Source organism: Meriones unguiculatus, chromosome 6 (genome assembly GCF_030254825.1).
Source record: "Meriones unguiculatus strain TT.TT164.6M chromosome 6, Bangor_MerUng_6.1, whole genome shotgun sequence".
Taxonomy (NCBI): domain Eukaryota; kingdom Metazoa; phylum Chordata; class Mammalia; order Rodentia; family Muridae; genus Meriones; species Meriones unguiculatus.
The window spans coordinates 33557668-33575064 of record NC_083354.1 but is presented as its reverse complement, the minus strand read 5'-3'; the positions used below and the strand labels follow the sequence as shown (position 1 = coordinate 33575064).

The window sequence follows — 17397 nt, the reverse complement described above, 5'->3', positions numbered from 1 at the left end:
TTCACAGACACCACCCAGAGATGTTCTTCCATGGTGATGCAAGTCCAGTCAAGTTGACAATGAACATTAAGCATTACAGAATGAAAACACTTCTCCCCAGACATATATAACCTCTAAGAAATGGAAGAGATAATGTCTACAGAGACTCTAAAGGCCAGTCTGGGAATACAGATCATACAACAAAAACAAAAGCAACAGGCCAACCCTTATAATAATATTGTGTCAATAAAGGGTACCTTTAAGTCTTTCACCAGGGATGACAATCACTGTCAAAGGAGGCACACACATAATCACATCACTCAGAGACAGAAATGGCCTCAGCCCTGAAATGCACTATCCTAATCTTGTAGGGTCTCTTTTGATTGGAGGAACATACAGTATGAAACTCCAGATGGTCCTTGTACAAAGCTAAAGAGCACATTTGTACATGACTTTAAAAAAGAACAGGAAGAAATATCCATGACTGGAGGACCAAGGAGGGAACTGCTTCTAGCTCTGCCCCATGTTCTGCTATATGATGCATGTCCTTCCTCTGCGATTCTAACTATGTCACACATAGCCACAAATACAACTCAAACATGGCACTGCGCAGTAACTCAGAGAGGTGAGCAGGGAGGATGGTCCTGTCAAACAGGAACCTGGCTTTGTCCCTCCCTCAAAGCAGGAGCCACTGATGGCCTCTATGTAACCTATTGCTGTACATAACCCAGCTGTGAACAACCACAATCAGAACAAGAAGAACTACCAACAGCAGTGGTAGAGGAAGAACTTTATTTAGCCAGCATTTATTTTTCAGGGAATTTTGCCATTGAGGACCTGCAAAGGAAAAAGGCAGTCAGTAGCTGCCCAGGATATAGTCCCATCATGATTCCCCTTACCATGTGTAGGAGTAAAGTGATTTATAACAATTATCTGTGGAATCAAGGTGGTGTCATGTTGCCTACAGTGAGTTAGCAAGATGGAGTAACGATGATGGGAAAGCCGGACCCTAGGGAGAGGGCCCTTGATGGGAGGCCCAGCAAGTCTGTGCTCACCGTGGATGGCGCCCCAGCTCCAGGTCCTGAAGGGTGTCCTTCAGGGTCTGGCCCTGTGTCTCAGGCAGCAGAGCACACAGAAGGCCTGCCCCGATGGGGAGGCTGCCAAAGATGAGCATGGGGACCGCCTTGTGGTACTGCTCCAGCAGCATCACCAGCGGCGAGATGATGCCGCCAACCCTGGAGAAGATGCTCACCAAGCCCATGCCTGTTTGCCTGGGGAAAGCAGCACACACTGAGCCTCTGGCCACTGAGGAGGCTGCACTCACTCCACAGACGCAGGACCCAGGGCTCTGCCATCTTTGGCCTAGCTGGGTACCTGCTTCCTGGACCAGCAAGCCCTCCCAGTCTCTCTCCTGTCACCTCTGGGAACCCAAACTCCTTTTCCACTTGTGAGTGCTCCTCTCCTGGGCCACGTCTTCACTCTCACTTTTGTCCCACATTCTGGCCCTGACAAGGCCAGGGCATGCCTGTGTTCACATCTGCCCCCAACATCCTGTGCCAGCTTGCTGAGTGGCAGCAGACTGCCAAGGGCCTAGGGTCTGTATGCAGCTCACGGGCTCTCTGGGGCTGGTGGCAGAAGACAGAGGGATTGAGTGATGTGAGATCTCCAGGAAAAAGACCAGAACTCACTCCGACGGCTTTTACCTGATGATGGTGGGGAAGAGCTCAGCAGTGTACACGTAGGATGTGGTGAAGGCAGCAGATGAGGCAAACTTCCCCACCACAGCCAGCACGGTGACCACCATGGGAAGATCTGCAGGAAATGTAGCCAGCCACACACAGGGAAGGACACCCATCACCTCCCTGTCACTCAAAGCCTCACCCTCCACCCCATGCCCCGGGGAAGCCCTTAGTCCTGAAGGGGGTGTGGGCAATGGGCCTAGCCCTGGCAGAGAGGAAGAGGGTGAGAAAAATCCTGGTACCTCCTGGGATGAAGATGACAATGATGCACATGGTACCCGCCAGTGTCAGAGAACCCAACTGGCTCCACTTGCGACCCAGCTTCTCCATCAAGAGGATGCTGGAAAAACGGGCAGGCACTTCCACTGCTCCAAATATTAGCTGTGTCAGGTAAATATCCAGGCCAAAGTCTCCCACTTGGAGGCTGAGGCCATAATACACCAGACTGTCCACAAACCTAGAAAGTACCCAAGTATCCTAGTCACTTCTGAGTGTAGGTCAAGTTACACCCAAAGGAGCACCCTGACTTAATGAGCTCCCCCCAGGAGACACAGGCCCACCTGGGGACAGACTGTCACAGCCACAGCCTCTGTGGACCCCTCCAGTGACACACTGCAGAACGTGAGCGGCCCTCTGGCTGTCCTCATGGAGGGACAAGGCCCTGACTTACCAGACAGCAATGAGAATCAGAGTCACCTTCCTGAGATGAGGGTGTCTGAAGAGATCCAAGGCGTTCCCCGAGGGGCCTGTCTTCTCTGGGACTAGCTAGAGTGAGGGGCAGAGTGAGTGGCAGGGACACAGGCACGGAGACTGGCCTGAGGCGGGGGTGGGCCCGAGCCTGCTTGCAGATACCTGGTTCAGGAGCTCTGGAGGAAGTGGCCGCCTGTTCACAGAGGCTGCCTTCTGGACCAGTTGCTTGGCCTCCTCTGTCCTTCCTTGGGAGAGGAGCCACCTTGGAGATTCTGGCAGAACCCTGTCAGCCACACATGGCTGTGATGCTTGGGGCCTTGAGCTCCGTGCAGCCACCCAGAATTCCAGGCCACACTCAGCCTCCCACCCACAGGCTCTCTCTCCTCTGTGCCCAGCACCCTGCCATAGCACTTCCGACTAGGGCGGCCCCGTCCCTGGCAAGGGTCCCCTTACCAGAAGTAGAAGAAGAGCAGGAAGATTGGTGTGGTGCCGATTATCTGAAGGAGTCTCCAGTTGCGGACGCCATAGGCCAGGCCTGCTAATAGCATCAGCCCAAGGGCAAAGCTGCTCTGGGCCAGCACCATGGCTCGTGTTCTCCAGGATGGCCCCACCCACTCTGAAACTGTGAAGACAAAGGCTGAGACTGGGCCCAAATCTCCTCCCTCTCTGTTTCTATCCATATATCGTGTCAGGTGCTGTGGCTCACTCACAGCATGGGAAGCTGTGCGCCGACCTTCTCAGGTGCAGACGCCTGACGCTATCCCCACAGGCTGCTCAGGGCTCTCCAGCTCAGCTTCCAGACTGCACTGACAGCCTGGGCTCAGGTACTCACCGATGATCATAGTGCTCATCATATACCCAGCCACGGCAGAAGCTGAGATGAAGCACAGGGCCATGTAGAGCTCAAAGCTGGGCATGAAGGCCGTGGCCACACCTACAACACCCGACAGAAGCAGCTGCACCAGGAGGGACAGTCTGCGGCCAATCCTGACATAACAGGGAGACAAGTCTGTGAGGAGAAGGGCCTTCCCAGGACTCAATCAAGGGAGACCCAGGCCAGCCTGTCCTGGGGGGTCTGTCAGGGTGAGGAGGTAGGCCTCCCCTGGGAGTCCCATTGGAAGGGAGGCATGAGGACTTATCTTGAGGCCCCCTGGGAAGGTTCCAGGGGGATAACTGAGTCAGCACTAACTGCCTGAAATGATGGTAGGTCAGCAGCACATACCAGTCACAAATGGGCCCAAAGACGAGGGCCCCAACGAGGAGTCCAGCCATGAACACCGACTGGGAGGTCCTCTTCAAGTTCTTCCTGTCACACACCAGGTCGAACTTAAATGGAAACAGGGTATGTAAGCCTGGGTATAGCAGCCAGCACCATCTTTATCATCTAAACCCCATGGTTCCACACTGCGTACCAAGGCAATCTTGGCACCACAGTGAATTCAGAGTATTTAAAATTTAAAGAAAACATGATACAATCACAAACTCTGACTGACATCATACAGCTGCTAGCCAGAGGCAGGCATGCAGGCATATACCCTATAAAGAAGACAAAAAGCAGTAAACCACAGCAGGCAGGCAATAAGGCAGGTGAAGGAACACAGGAGACAGAGCAAGTCAGGACAGGAAGGAAGGTCATCAGGCAGATCTTATGAAATGGACCATAGCAACAGCAGGTAGGGAAGAGTGGGGAGAAGAATAAAGGCAGGCAGCTAGGCAGACAGGTGGAAGAACAAGCCAAACGATACAAACTAGAGAACATCCAAAAATGACGAGTCACCCAGACAGCAGAGCAGAAAATGACAGGGGCACATGCAATCAGTTGGCATACAGAGCTCAAGGCTGGGCACAAGGCTGTAGCCTGGCCTGTGATGCCCAAGAGGGGCATGGGACCAGGATGACTGGCAATGGTCAGTCATAAAGATAGAGTCAGAGCAAGTATTGACCAAAGGCATAGGGTCAGATGAGTGGACAGACCTGTGAAAGACAAACAACAGACTATCCTACCTCATTCGTTAGGGACAGAGGCCTGTTCTCAGGGTACTCCCAGCCTGAGTCGCAGGCCTGTGTCTCATTGAAGCGGTGGCTGAGGATGTCTTCCAGGCTGGCACTGTCAGGAGGTGGCCGGAACATGAGGCAGGACTCGGGCCTGCCTGATGTGTCATTGGGTATGCTTATGGCCAGCTGCTCAGCTGCACTCAGGTTGAGAGTGTGGTTCTTGACCCAGGACACTGAACAGTGGTGGGCTTCATCAAGGACCATGAAGACCTGACCAAACACGAAGAACGCAGACAGGAAATTGGGGATGGCCATCAGGATGATCACCTGTATCTGGAAGCGACCAAAGTCGCCCACTTCAGCCATGACCTGTGCAAACTGAGCCATGTCTGCTTGTCACTCCTTAGTCTAGGAACACCAGGCAGGTCTGAATCCTGGCTTTGGGGCGCTTGTGTCTCTGGGCTGCGGTGACAGCTACATTAATGTTTAACCCAGCTTTGAGCAGCTACACCTGTCAGATTATATCTTATCTCCCTAGACTGACAAGACAGAATATGGAAAAAATAAAACAGAAACAAAACCATACTCACCTGAGAATGCTCACCGGATGTAACAGACACAGGCATCCCAACAAAAAGGAAGAACAATGTTTCCAGGCCAAGCTCTTAGCACGATGTAGCTGTCAAGCTCAAGATCTTCCCACCATAACATCTTAAAACAACTCCGTAATCTCTAATTCCCTCCCATCACCAAAAATCTCAGATTCTCGGAGTGTCTACCACACCTGGAGGGCCATGAGCGTCTCATCCAGAGACTAAATCTCACCAGACGTGGGAGATATAACAGGTACACAGGAAAAACTCCTTAGTCAATGGTTTTTATCAAGCATTTAATTCCATATGCTACAATACCAAATATAATGGGCCTACTGGGTAACTGTGGCAAGACTGTTATAGGGCTGACCAATTGTGCTCCTTTGGATTTGTGACCTGTTCCACAAAAGGGAATTTATGCCTAGTACTGTAAACATGATCAAAATCCGTGGCTACTAAAGTCTTATGCCTTAGGAAAGACTCTATGAATGTTGTTTTGTTAAATACCTATACTGTAAAACTGACTTCTCAATTCTTATGTTTTTATATTCATGTGTGATACTTACAATCTTGGTCAAAGAAGCTTCTTGTTGTAGAGGGTAGTGGCTAGCTTTGAAACTTACTACCTGTTCAGATTGTTGAGGGTAAGCTCCCTCTGTGAGTGCTCAGCCTCCCAGCAAGGCTCACAGAACATTCCCGAAGAGAGGGCAGAAAGAATGTTAAGAGCTGCAGGTTGGTGTGGAATGCCAACCTCTGGACAGGACACAGCTGCTGCACACATCAACTCCTTGGACCTGTAGTTAGCTGCACATGACCTACAGAAGATCAAGCCAGCTAAAAATGCCAGCATTTATGAAACGGAAACAACCAAAGCATCCATAAAGGAAATGTAGCACATATGTACAACAGAATATTATCCACCATAGAAAATAACAAAACTCTGTTCTTTCCTGACAACATACTTTAAGCTGGAGATCATTATAGTAACTGAACACAGCCAAGCAAAGAAAGACAAATAGCCTAAGAGCTTGTATGTGAACTCTTTAAAATCTTTCTCTCAAGAAGTGAGCATAGAGGAGTGGTTACCAGAGTCCTGGAGCACAGGGAGGGAAGAGATGAGAAAAGGTTAAGCAATGTCATGAGCCATGAGGAAGAAGCTCTGGTTTGCTGCTGTCTCACTCCACATTCCCCCACCCCAAGCTGGGGTGCTAAAGGTAGCTGATGGTTGCTGATGGAAGAGGCATTCTTCTCTGAAGGAGTGACCACTGATAGGCTGGCCATGTTTCTCTGGATGAACTCATAGCCATCCATGCACATATGGGCTCATACATGTGTTAATTGTATTTACTGGGTTTTTGGCTTTTTTTCTAAACAAGGGGCTGGAAAGATGGTCCAGTGGCTAAGAGCACTTCATGTTCTTGCAGAGGACCTAGATTTGACTCCCAGTGCCCACAGCAGCTTGCCAGCATCTGTAACTCCAGTTTCAGGGTATCCAGTGCCCTCTCTGACCTTTACGGGCACCTGGCATGTACATGGTATACATAATACATACATGCACACGAAACACTCATACATATAAAAGTAAATACATCTTTTAAAACTTTAAAATTTACAGCAACAAAATGAAGACATGAAGTTGAAAAGTAGATGTGTTAGGGAAAACTGGAAAATACTAAGCAGAAGGTGGATATGACTAAGGAAAAAAAAAAGAGCCTGCACGAATTCTGCCAAGAGCCCATTCTTGCCTGTGACCTTGATAGTCTTCTTCTGGTCTTATTTTCTTCTGGCAGTAATACTAGCTAATCCCAGAGTAGCACACACATCAGGGGACACATAAAAGACACACCATACCCTTTCTTTTTAGTACCAAAGACAAATCCAGACCATAGAGTGATTACAAGAATGTGTGTTCTGCATTTTCAGTTCTAATCAAGGAAGAAACGGTTAGTGCTTTTACTAGATTGAGAGCAAATACAGGCTATTGTGGTGTATCCCAATCTCCCAAAGTAATCAATGATAACAAGACACAGGGCAAAGTCCCCCGACACTGCGCTTACCCAAGCACGTTGCGTATGTGCCTGCACATGCGGTGCACAGTGTTTATATATTTACAAGAAGGGCTTCTCCTCTTCTGGATCCTCAACCATTCAAGTTCGACAGGAATGTAAGCAGAATATAGGAAATAAGGCAGTGGAGGGTAGCTCCTCGGCGCGGTGACTGCCCTGGCCCGACAGGCTCAGCTCAGGACGGTGGCAAAGCCGGAAACAGCGTGTAGAGAGCACTTTTGGGCTCGCTTGCCATTCACCGGCTCTAGTTGCCCTCCACCTCTGGCCCGCCACCTAGATAGAGTACTCTTACACTGAACTTAAGGTTAAGAGGTGCTTATGCTGCGGCATGATTCACCCCAAATCTGTTTCTCACTCTATTTACCTTTCTGAGTAAAGGGAAAACTTGGGTTCGTCTCTGAAGATTCTTGTACTTATGAATACAGAATGATGCCAAAGGGTCAAGCCAAGCATGGTGGCTTACACCTTAATTCCCAGCACTGAGGAGGGTGAGGCAGGATCGCTGAAAGCAGGAGACCAATCTGGAATAAACAGCGTGCTCCAGGACAGCCTAGGCTATAGAGCGAGACTTTATTGTCTCAAAGACAGAAACTCAGCAGGTAAAGATACTTACCAAGCAGCGTGCCAACCTGAGTTCAATGCCCAGAACCTACATAAAGGTGGGAGAAAACTGACTCTGTAACAGCATCCTGACATGTTTTTGTGTGCATGGAAGCGTGCATATGTACACGCATGAACACATGTGAATCCCTCTCTCTCTCTCACACAAACACACACGTACACTTACCATTACTCTAAGACCCAGAAAGGTAAGTAATGATTGTTTTCTAACCACCAGGCGACTCTTGCATGGCGTAAATATATTCTCCATTTAGAGTGTCAGGAAACTCCCCTGCAAGCATCTGTCTGTAAAGACAGCTCGTGTGTGGAAGGTTAACACTGAGGTCATCCTCTAGCTTCAGCTAAAGCTTTAGACAGATCAAACTTGGCAGCATTTACTTAGATAAGAAAACATTCATGAGCCAGGCAACACCTATACCAGCAGAAGTGCCGAGAGGTCGCCTATATGGGCAAGGTGGTATGTATACACAGGAAAAGGAAAGAATATATAAAAACTTAAATTGTACTGTAACCTTAAATATAAAACTTTATATTCCACATGACACTGGGTTAAAGTTGGATAATTTTGGACACAGAATTTTTTTAAAAATAAAGTCATAACCCATAAAATAGTTGGTAAGTTGGCCTTTATTGAAACTTAAAATACTTCTACTCTATGAAAGACACTGGTAAAGAGGATAAGATTTTAAGCCAGACTAAAAAGGTTGTTAGCCACCCCCCAATTTTTTTTTGTTTTTTGTTTTTGTTTGTTTGTTTGTTTGAGAGAGGGTTTCTCTGTACAGCCTTGCCTGTCCTGGAACTCACTCTGTGGACCAAGTGGGCCTCACAAAGATCTGCCCGCCTGTGCCTCTGACAGTGCTGGGATTACAGGTGTGCACCACTGTGACCAGCTTTTTTTCAAGACAAGATCTTACCATATCTCCAGGCTAGCCTTGACCTCTTGATTATTCTGCCTTCTTGCAACCAAAGTGCTAAGGTTACAGGCATTTACCATAATGTTTTCCTACAAATAACTCTTAAAATTCAGTAAGAAAAGCAGCTGATTAAACATACACAGTTAACCATTTACATAAAAATGGTCTCAAACAGACAGACAATTCTGCAAAGTAACTACCCACCACTTTGATGAAAGTGTCAAGGTCAAAAGAAACAAAGATCAAATGATCCCTAAAGACAATACAGGATTGTGGAACGAGTCCAGAAATGGCACAATACTGGGGCAACTGAGGCTTTCCGAGTCTCTGCGTTAGTCAGTAGTATCCTATCAAGGCTCATGTCCTGATTTTGAGAGATGTGCACAGTTATGAGAGATATTTACATTTAGATAAGACACAAGGCTGATATAGGTGAATCTTTACTACTATTTTTCTAAGTCTGAGCTTACTTCAAAATAAGACTGAGTAGCCATGTCTCTGGAACACACAGAAAACAAGCTGACATGAAGATGCTCAACAGCATATTCATTAGGAGACTACAAATTAAAATAAGGAACTACAGTACATCTAACAGAATAGCCACATTCATGACAGACATCACCATAAGCAGCCAGGAGTGTAGAGCAACAGGAATGTAAAACAGTACAGCAATGGTTTGGCAATTTAAAAAACTACACACACTCTTACGTCAAAACCAAGCAATTATGCTCAATGGCATTTGTCAAATGAGTTGAAAGCATACATCCACACAAAATCCTGCACAGATCTCAGGAGCTTTGTTCTTAACTATCAAGACATGGAAGCACCAATGCTGGCCTTCAGCGGGTGGATAAGCTGTGGTAGAGACCTGGAATTCGGTGCTAAGCAAACAAGCCAGCCAGCTATTATGAAAAGACATGAAAGAACTTTAGATGGACATTACTAAAAAGAAGCCAGTCTGAATAGACTACATACTGTGTGGTGGAAGCTACTTCTACAAAGACCAATGGATCATGTGGGGATGCAAGTCACTGCAAGAGTGCTTGCCCAGCATGCACGAGATCCTAGGTCCAACCCCCATGTCAGTGACAGGAAAAGAACAAATACAATCCACAACTGACAAAGACACTGGTTCTCAAGGATCAGGGAAGAGATGAACAGGCTAGGCAGAACAGTATTTTGGGGGCACAGATGTAGTTTATTAAGTATACCAAAACTTTAATTCTAGTGTGAAATGTTGGGGGCAAAAAGGCTGTTCAAGTAGAAGGAACACATTCTACTTGATTTTGCTGTGAAACTACCCTATTGTCCTAAAAAACAAACTTGGGATAGGAGGAAGGGCTAAGGACCTAGCCTGAGACATGCCACAAAACAGGTAAGCAGAGACCCACCTTAGCCTAACCCTTGCACACAGCATAGGCACATATGAGTGGCTGGCCCCTACTCTGCGTGTACAACACTCAGAGTTCGCTTCTTTAAGCTTTCATCAGCTTCAAGCTACACAGTCCTCTCAAGTTCTACAGCTCTGTGCTCCCAAAGAAACACTGGGACCTACCGCAGGCCTAGCCTTGGCTACTTGTCAGGAAAGATTATGATCAGAAAGATTAGTCAAGAGTAGGTGAGTGGCTTTAAGGGGCCTAGAATTATCAGTGAAACCACACCATTTCAGGACAAGTTCAGCATGGCTCTCACTTTCAAGAGATTAAATCAAGATGTAACAGAGATGCCTCATAGCCCGCCATGTCCACTTTCCTAGGGCAGTGTTCCCTTTTTCCACTTGGGGCATGTGATTCCCCTACTGGAGCACAACAGTTTTAAACTGGTCTACTAAAAGACTTGAAGGTAAGTATGCTTGTTTTGCTGTTTATATGTGCCTTGGCTTCTCTATACTCAGATGATGAGTAAAAGAAGTAATTTCATGTCCTGCTCCCCAGGGCACTTTACCAACTGCTTAAAAAAAAAAAGCATTCATACACCACTAAGGACAATTTATTCTTTATTGATTAAAAATGAAGAAAACATGCAGTAAAATACAAAGTCAAGAGAAGAGAGAAGGTAGCATTTTACATCTTCGTCATCTAGCATCCATCGTAAGGAGGAACTGACATTTACAGGTATACCATTTCTATCCTCCAGATTATTCAGTCTCAGCTGGCTCTATGATTTGGTTCAAAACAGAAAGGGGGGGGGCAAAGAACCCAACTATTCCTTTAATCATTCAGAAAGATCATACATTTCAATATCTTGGCTATATTGGCACACGGTATCTTGGGCTATAGTTAGTCCCTATTCCAGGGACAGGGTATCTTGAGGACCTAGTGACAGAGGTACACCCTGAATCACTGCTCCTGGGTAGGAGGGAGATGGCTCCCTGGGTTCCACAAAGTCCCACCTCGACAGTTTCCACTGACTGTTTTATCTGCCTCACTGCGTAAGCCAGCAGAAGGAATTCACCACACGTCATGCAAAAGTAACACAATCCTGAGTCTTGGTGCCCACCTCCTAGCTCCTAGAAAAGTAACAACGAAGTGAAAAAGAGCCCAGGGCCACTTTTACTGTCATGCCTGTCCCACACAAAAGGTGGGGCAAAGGTCTAGAGAACTGGACAGGAGAGGGGCTGGGCTGCTCCTTACTTCTACCTCCACATCAAAAGCTAGGATGTCCCACATTCCTTCTTGAGCTCCAAAGTGAATTAAGATAAGCTGCTGAAACCAAAACAAATTCTATGGCAAGCCACTGGTCTTGTGCCAAAGATAACACTGCCTATTTTCCATAGCTCAATCCTACCTGTCCTGGCTTTTTCATAACCCTACCTCTAATAAGGGAGTGTTGGGGTGGGGGAGGAAGAAATGTTTTCCCAGCTAACTGATCAATCTTTTTTCTCCCTCCTGGCTTGGTAGGTATCTCCTTTTACCAATCCTGCTGGGACTTTGGACTATCATCTAACCTATTCTCTTAACTCCACTCTCAAATCCATGTTCTCTTCCTCTCCAACATCCCTTTCCCAACATGCCTTTGCACTGATAACAGGTGAAGAAAGTCCTTGACTGAAACTACAGGCTCAGAATGAATGAAACATAAGGTGACACAGTTAGACATAGGGAAAGCTTTCAGGTGTTCCAAGAGAAAATGTGATAGAGCTGATTGCAATGAGCAATGCAAAGTTTTGATCCTTAGAACTGTGTGGGGCTGGAGTAAGGATGGAAACTCACTACGTACCTAATCTTGTTCATCAGACCAACACAGGCAAGTGCAAAGGAATTCTATAAAAGGCAACTAACTAGTCCCTTTCTAGGGGCCCAACAGCCCATCTTTGTGTGTCTCTTTAAGGCCAGACTGACTACTCCATTCTTATATAAAATTTGGTAACTTGGTAGGCTTCTTAGCAATTAGACAAATGCTATTCAACAGTAGGAAAAAAGAAAACCAACCCCACTGATTCACATATTGCATTGAGTGCTCTTTTTTAAACTACAGAATAATTTACATAATTTCTATAGAAAATCAAATTAACACTGTCTACTCACAAAACCTAGAGGTCACGGCACGTGTGGTTTCATGTTCCATCTTGGGTCAGTTCAGCAAATGAAGACCCCCCCCCTCCAAGGAGTCAGTGCAGGAGAGGAGCAGAAGGCAGGCCTCTAGCCTAGTGTGAGTCTCCTTTATTGCTGTAAAATCTCAGCCGTGTACACCCACTTCCTCATGACTTAGAGGCCAGGAAGATCCATCTTAACAGGAGGATCAAAGTTTCCATTTTTCTTCAGTTTAACTTTTTAAAAATTGAAAATACTTTCCTAATGATATGACTCACAAGTTCTTTTTCCTGTTCAAAGACGACCTCTGGCAAGATAAGATTTAAAAGCCATTGCTTGATGGTTTTTTCACACACAATTCAAGGTTCCACTCTGAAGGAGCAGATGGCTGAAGTCTGACTACAGTCAGATGTTTTGCACCAGCTGAAGTTAAGGCTAGCAACCCTTTCTGTAGGGAGCAGTGAAGGGGGTGCCTGAGAACAGCTCAGCAAACACGGAGGAGACACCATGGACAGGACAGACAAGAGTTTAGGCTGCCTCCATCTGAGGCTGTGCTTTTTTCTAACAAAAGGTTGCTAGAATTCACATCAGGTACAAAGAAAAAAACAGTAATTAAATTCTCTGGGCTCCAGCTGAACAATCAACTTTTAATTGCTACTTCAGTGTTATCAAGCTAGCCCAAGATGCTCAAATCCCGGCAGGTGTGGGAGAACAGGCAAGATGAGGATGCCCGACGCAGCTGCTACTGTCCACTTGGGCCATTGCTGTAGTAAGGCAAGAATGAGCTGAGAGACTTCCGCCCTGGGCCTTGAGTTGCACTGCTGCTTCTGCTTCTCAGATGGACGGAGAAAGGGGACTTGGGCAGCACACCTACTAACAGAACTCTCTGAGGGGATGCTGGCCACTGGTGACCCAACTTTTCTTTCCTTGTGGAAAAAGGGTGGGGGTGGAGTGTCAGGGGAAGAATGGCAAGAAGAACACAAAAGAAAAAACTCTAAAGCTCCAAGCCAGGAAGTTTGTTGCTGGGTTCTTTGGCAGTTGTGGGGTCAGGCCAACAGAAGCAACAGAGATATGCATGTGTGGCATCTCCTCAGGCTGACTCTTCCAGGACTGTGATTTAGCTGATGCTGAGCTGGGCAAATCCTATTAGCTTGCCATCATCAGGAATATCGGAGCCTTCAACACCTGATGCCTAAGAAGCAAACAAAAATGACAAGGTGTGACAATTCATAAATAAAATTTCAGGTAGCAATAAAAGTTGATAAAGGGGCCACAGAAAGGAAGGTAGTAGGTGAAAGGTCCCTGGGATACAAACAGAAAAAGGCCACTGTGTTTCTTCCTGAAATGTTGGGGCTGTTGGTACAACTAGAGGCCTGGGTTGTAGCCTTCCGGGAGGGAGAGGATGTGAGGCCACTCAAATTGAGAGTTCAGCCCGGAGTCTTACAAGAGTAAATGAACACAACTCAGCATATTCTAATAGTCTCAGCATCTAGGGAATAGAAAGGCTGGTCTGCAGATGATTAAGAGGGGTAAATACCAGTTTGAAAGTGACAGATCGATTTGACTGAGGTTCTTCCACAATTTTCTGCAAATTAGCTGCCACTGTAATCATACAAACAAAGAAAATTAATTAAGCAGCTACATAAATACATTTTTCAACATTATTTTAAAATCTTAAAAACGGTGGTTAAGAATCTTCCATGTATGCTGGGCAGTGGTATGAACGTCTTTCATCTCACCACTTTGGAGGCAGAGGCAAGAGATCTCATGAGTTTGAGGCCAGCCTGGACTACAGAATGAGTTCCAGGTCATCCAGTGCTACACAGAGAAACCTTGTCTCAAAAAACCAAAACAAAACCAAAAACCAAAACACACACACACAAAAAAAAAAAAAACCAAAAGCAAAACAAACAAACGAAAAAGTCTATGACTCAGAGGCAAGTAAATATAGGTGGTGATCTGTTTCTATTCTACCTGTAAATAAGAATGATTTTCAAAAGGCATATTATAAAACCCTTGTGTGAGATGTGCAGCTGTAAAATTCTAGCACTGCGGAGGCTGAGGCAGGAGATGGATGGTAAGCTCCAGGCCACCTGGGCTGCAGAGCAAGACTCTATCCTCCCAAAAAACAGCAACAAAAGACATAGACTATACAAGACCACAAAGCCTAAACTGGCCATTAGTAAGTGTGTCAGGGCAGAGTGCTGGCATGCCCGACTGACGGCTCTTCCCATTAGTGTTAGCAGCTGTAGCCTGTCTTTCCTTTGATTTTTCTAGGACTCACTCTGTCCTCCTCACTTCTGTGTTCTAAAAGATTAGTTATGCCAAAACATCAGAAATGCAGAGCCATTACCTTACTAACTAAGGACTCTTCCTGCCATTTGGCCTAGTGTCCCAGAGACATCTACCACCACCCAGGGTCTGAGGAGGACAAGATTCTGAGTGTCTGCTCTGGTAAGAAAGTCTCTTTGATATTGTAACTTTAGGGAAGCCAAGACTATTTCAAGAAGCATCAGGTCCGCTTACTGGAAGATGGTTTTCTAGGTGCCGTGTGTACAGGATGACATGAGGGCTAAGGGCACAAAAGAATATGCTTACCTATTACTAAATCCCTTCCATCGACCAGGCCGGCGGAAATGAGCTCCTGAGAGACACCCTCCGCAGTATCTGCAAGGGCAAAGAACATGGCGCTGTGGTGCTTGTTCACATGTCCCTGTAGCTCTCTCAGTCAGCACAGGTGGGAACACTGCCAGAATCAAGCTGGCTACTGACTCTGCAGAATTAAGAAGGCAGGTGGGGTTGTCCCTCACTCTCAAGTGAAGAATTCTCATAGGTCTGGCTAGGGAGCAGAATCTGTATGAACTCCATGGCAAATATCAGCTCAAAGGAAGAGATAACTTGCTAAATTGTACAATGCAGAGTTCACAACCATATCAGAAGTGTGCCCTACAAGTAATAACAAGACATTCCTGTGTCAAGCATAACTCTGAACTTGAGCTCTCTGAGCCTAAAACATATAAAATTCAGTGAATTTGAATAAATTTCTCCAATTCCAAACTTGAGAATATAAAATCTTTTCTGAGAATCATGGAGTTTACTAAAATCATTATCATTATCTGGCAGTTTGTTTTCTTACCTACTCATCCTAGGTGACACAATGTAAGCAATGGATCTAACAGAAACCCAACAGATGAAGCAAACTATCGCAATCTAATTTCATCTTTAGGCTGGGCAAGGTGGCGCACACCTTTAGTCCAAGGCACCCTGGAGGCAGAGGAAGGCAGATCTCTTATGAGTTCAAGGTCAGCCAACATTGCACAGAGACCCTGTCTCAAATAAGCTAACAAACCCAACTAATTTCAACTTTAACTGATTAGTACTGGAGCCTTGCAGAAGGAACAAGAGAATCAATGCCGAGGTGGCGTGCACACAGGTAACTAGCAATTCAGATTCCTGAAGACATTCCTACAAAGTAAAATGCACAGCCTCTGTATATGTGCATTCAGAAAATTAACTGTGGAGCCTGGCAACAGGCATTTGCTGGCCACTCCTCAACGTTGTTAACAAAGGCAAGAAAAAAGAAGCCTTGTCTTAGGGCAAAGTTCACAACTAGAAACAGTATTGTGACAAGGTTCACCTTCCACGGGAGGAGAAAGGAAGCCTGGAGCCGTGTCTGTTTTTTAATATCAGAGAATGATAAAGCAAGGACTCTGGACTCTAAGCTCAGTGCATCTTTGTAACTTATGAACTTACTCTGCCTTCCTCTAACTCTGGAGATCACCCTCTTAAACAGGAGTCGATTCTCCTTAGCCGGCTGTCTTAAGACCTGACTGGGCCCAATAGTGGCATTTACTAACAGGCCTGTGTTCAGTACCATATGTCTTACTACAGGCAGGTTTCCGAATGAAAGTAGTAGGAAATCCATTGCAGTTTTTCTTCATGCATATTTCCCAAGACCTAAGTCAGGAAGCTTTACTATCCTCTAAAAACAAAACTTACCTAAATGACAAAAATTTTATACCTTAATTAAGCAGCAAATTATCTGTCAGTGTGTTTTCAGCCACATTTTTAACACTCACCTCTCCCAGGAGTAAATTCAAATCTAATATCATTTAGCTCTTTTTTGGAATTCCTATGAAAGAAAACAGAATAAGGAAAATAAGAATTTCATTTATGCTTACAGTCTAACTATATATGTATGTATGTGTCTACATATGCACGCATGTATATGTATACATACAGAGAGATGTATGTTTATATGTGTGAATGTATATGATGACTCTGTTCTGACAGATCACTTGTCCTGATGTACTCACTCTACAGGGCTCTGAGCTAACACGGTTAACATTATCCTATCTGCCTTTAAGTATACTATCCCCCACTGATCAACACAAGACTCTTTTGAGGATGCGTGTGCCCATTCCCACCTTTTTCCCACTAAGATGATGCTCTGACCTGAATGAGGCCCATCAAGTTAGTGTGTTGGAAGTCAGTCGTTAGTGCAGCACTGAGAGGCTGCTATGTCACTGCAGTGAGCGGTGAGCTCACAAAGTGAGCTGAGCCTCCCCGTGCTTCCTTGTGCGCGCTTGCCTTTTTGGTAGATGTACACACAGACCCTACAACTCCGTAGACTTCTGGCTTCCACTGTATGAAAGCAATCTCTGGATTTTGTTGTGGTTTTCTTGCTGCTGCTGCTGCTGTTGTTGTTGTTAAGACAAGATCTTATTCTCCATTGCCTATGCTGACTTAGACTCTCAGCAACTCTTCTGCCTCAGCATCCCAAGTGCCAGGGTTATAGGTGTAAGCTATCACACCTGCCAAAACTCTATTATTTATAAATTACTCAATCTTTGGCATTCTGTTTTGATAACAAAAAATGAACTGCAGGGGCTAGAGAGATGGCTCAGAGGTTAACAACACTGGCTGCTCTTCCAGAGGACCTGAGTTCAATTCCCAGCAACCACATGGTGGCTCACAACCATCTATACTGAGATTTGGTGCCCTCTTCTGACGAGCAGGTAACATGCAGACAGAACATTGTATATATAATAAATAAATCTTTAAAAAAATAAAAATAAATGAACTGGAACATATAAAATTCAAAGAAAAATCACAAGTAGTGACTCAAATGCTAAACGATCCCTTTTCATCCTTATTCCCACTCCCACTTGCCCACTATGACAGACGCATAAAGTTAAGTACACGTTATTCCTTCAGTCTCCACAACCCTCCAGAGAACTCAGGTCAGGGTGAAGAGGAAAGCTTTA

General features: G+C 45.7%; 2 protein-coding genes across 2 annotated transcripts in view; both read right to left on the bottom strand.

The window, feature by feature from the left end:
- Positions 1 to 648: 648 nt before the first annotated feature.
- On the bottom strand, positions 649 to 6111 carry Slc22a13 (solute carrier family 22 member 13). Its single transcript, XM_060385067.1, has 10 exons — positions 4413 to 6111; positions 3631 to 3734; positions 3241 to 3395; positions 2862 to 3030; positions 2571 to 2691; positions 2389 to 2483; positions 1961 to 2175; positions 1683 to 1791; positions 1035 to 1250; positions 649 to 816 (listed from the first exon to the last, which is right to left on the bottom strand). Exons 1-10 carry the CDS (start codon positions 4788 to 4790, stop codon positions 786 to 788), a joined length of 1593 nt encoding a protein of 530 aa, XP_060241050.1. The 5' UTR covers positions 4791 to 6111; the 3' UTR covers positions 649 to 785.
- Positions 6112 to 10576: 4465 nt separating this feature from the next.
- Oxsr1 (oxidative stress responsive kinase 1) overlaps positions 10577 to 17397 on the bottom strand; it is a 66185-nt gene continuing 59364 nt past the window's right edge. The window contains exons 15-18 of the mRNA XM_021648029.2: positions 16210 to 16262; positions 14729 to 14797; positions 13668 to 13732; positions 10577 to 13322 (exon numbers count right to left, since the gene is read on the bottom strand). Of these exons, the coding sequence (XP_021503704.1) occupies positions 13248 to 13322; positions 13668 to 13732; positions 14729 to 14797; positions 16210 to 16262 (262 nt within the window). The 3' untranslated portion in view covers positions 10577 to 13247. The remainder of the gene's footprint in view (positions 13323 to 13667; positions 13733 to 14728; positions 14798 to 16209; positions 16263 to 17397) is intronic.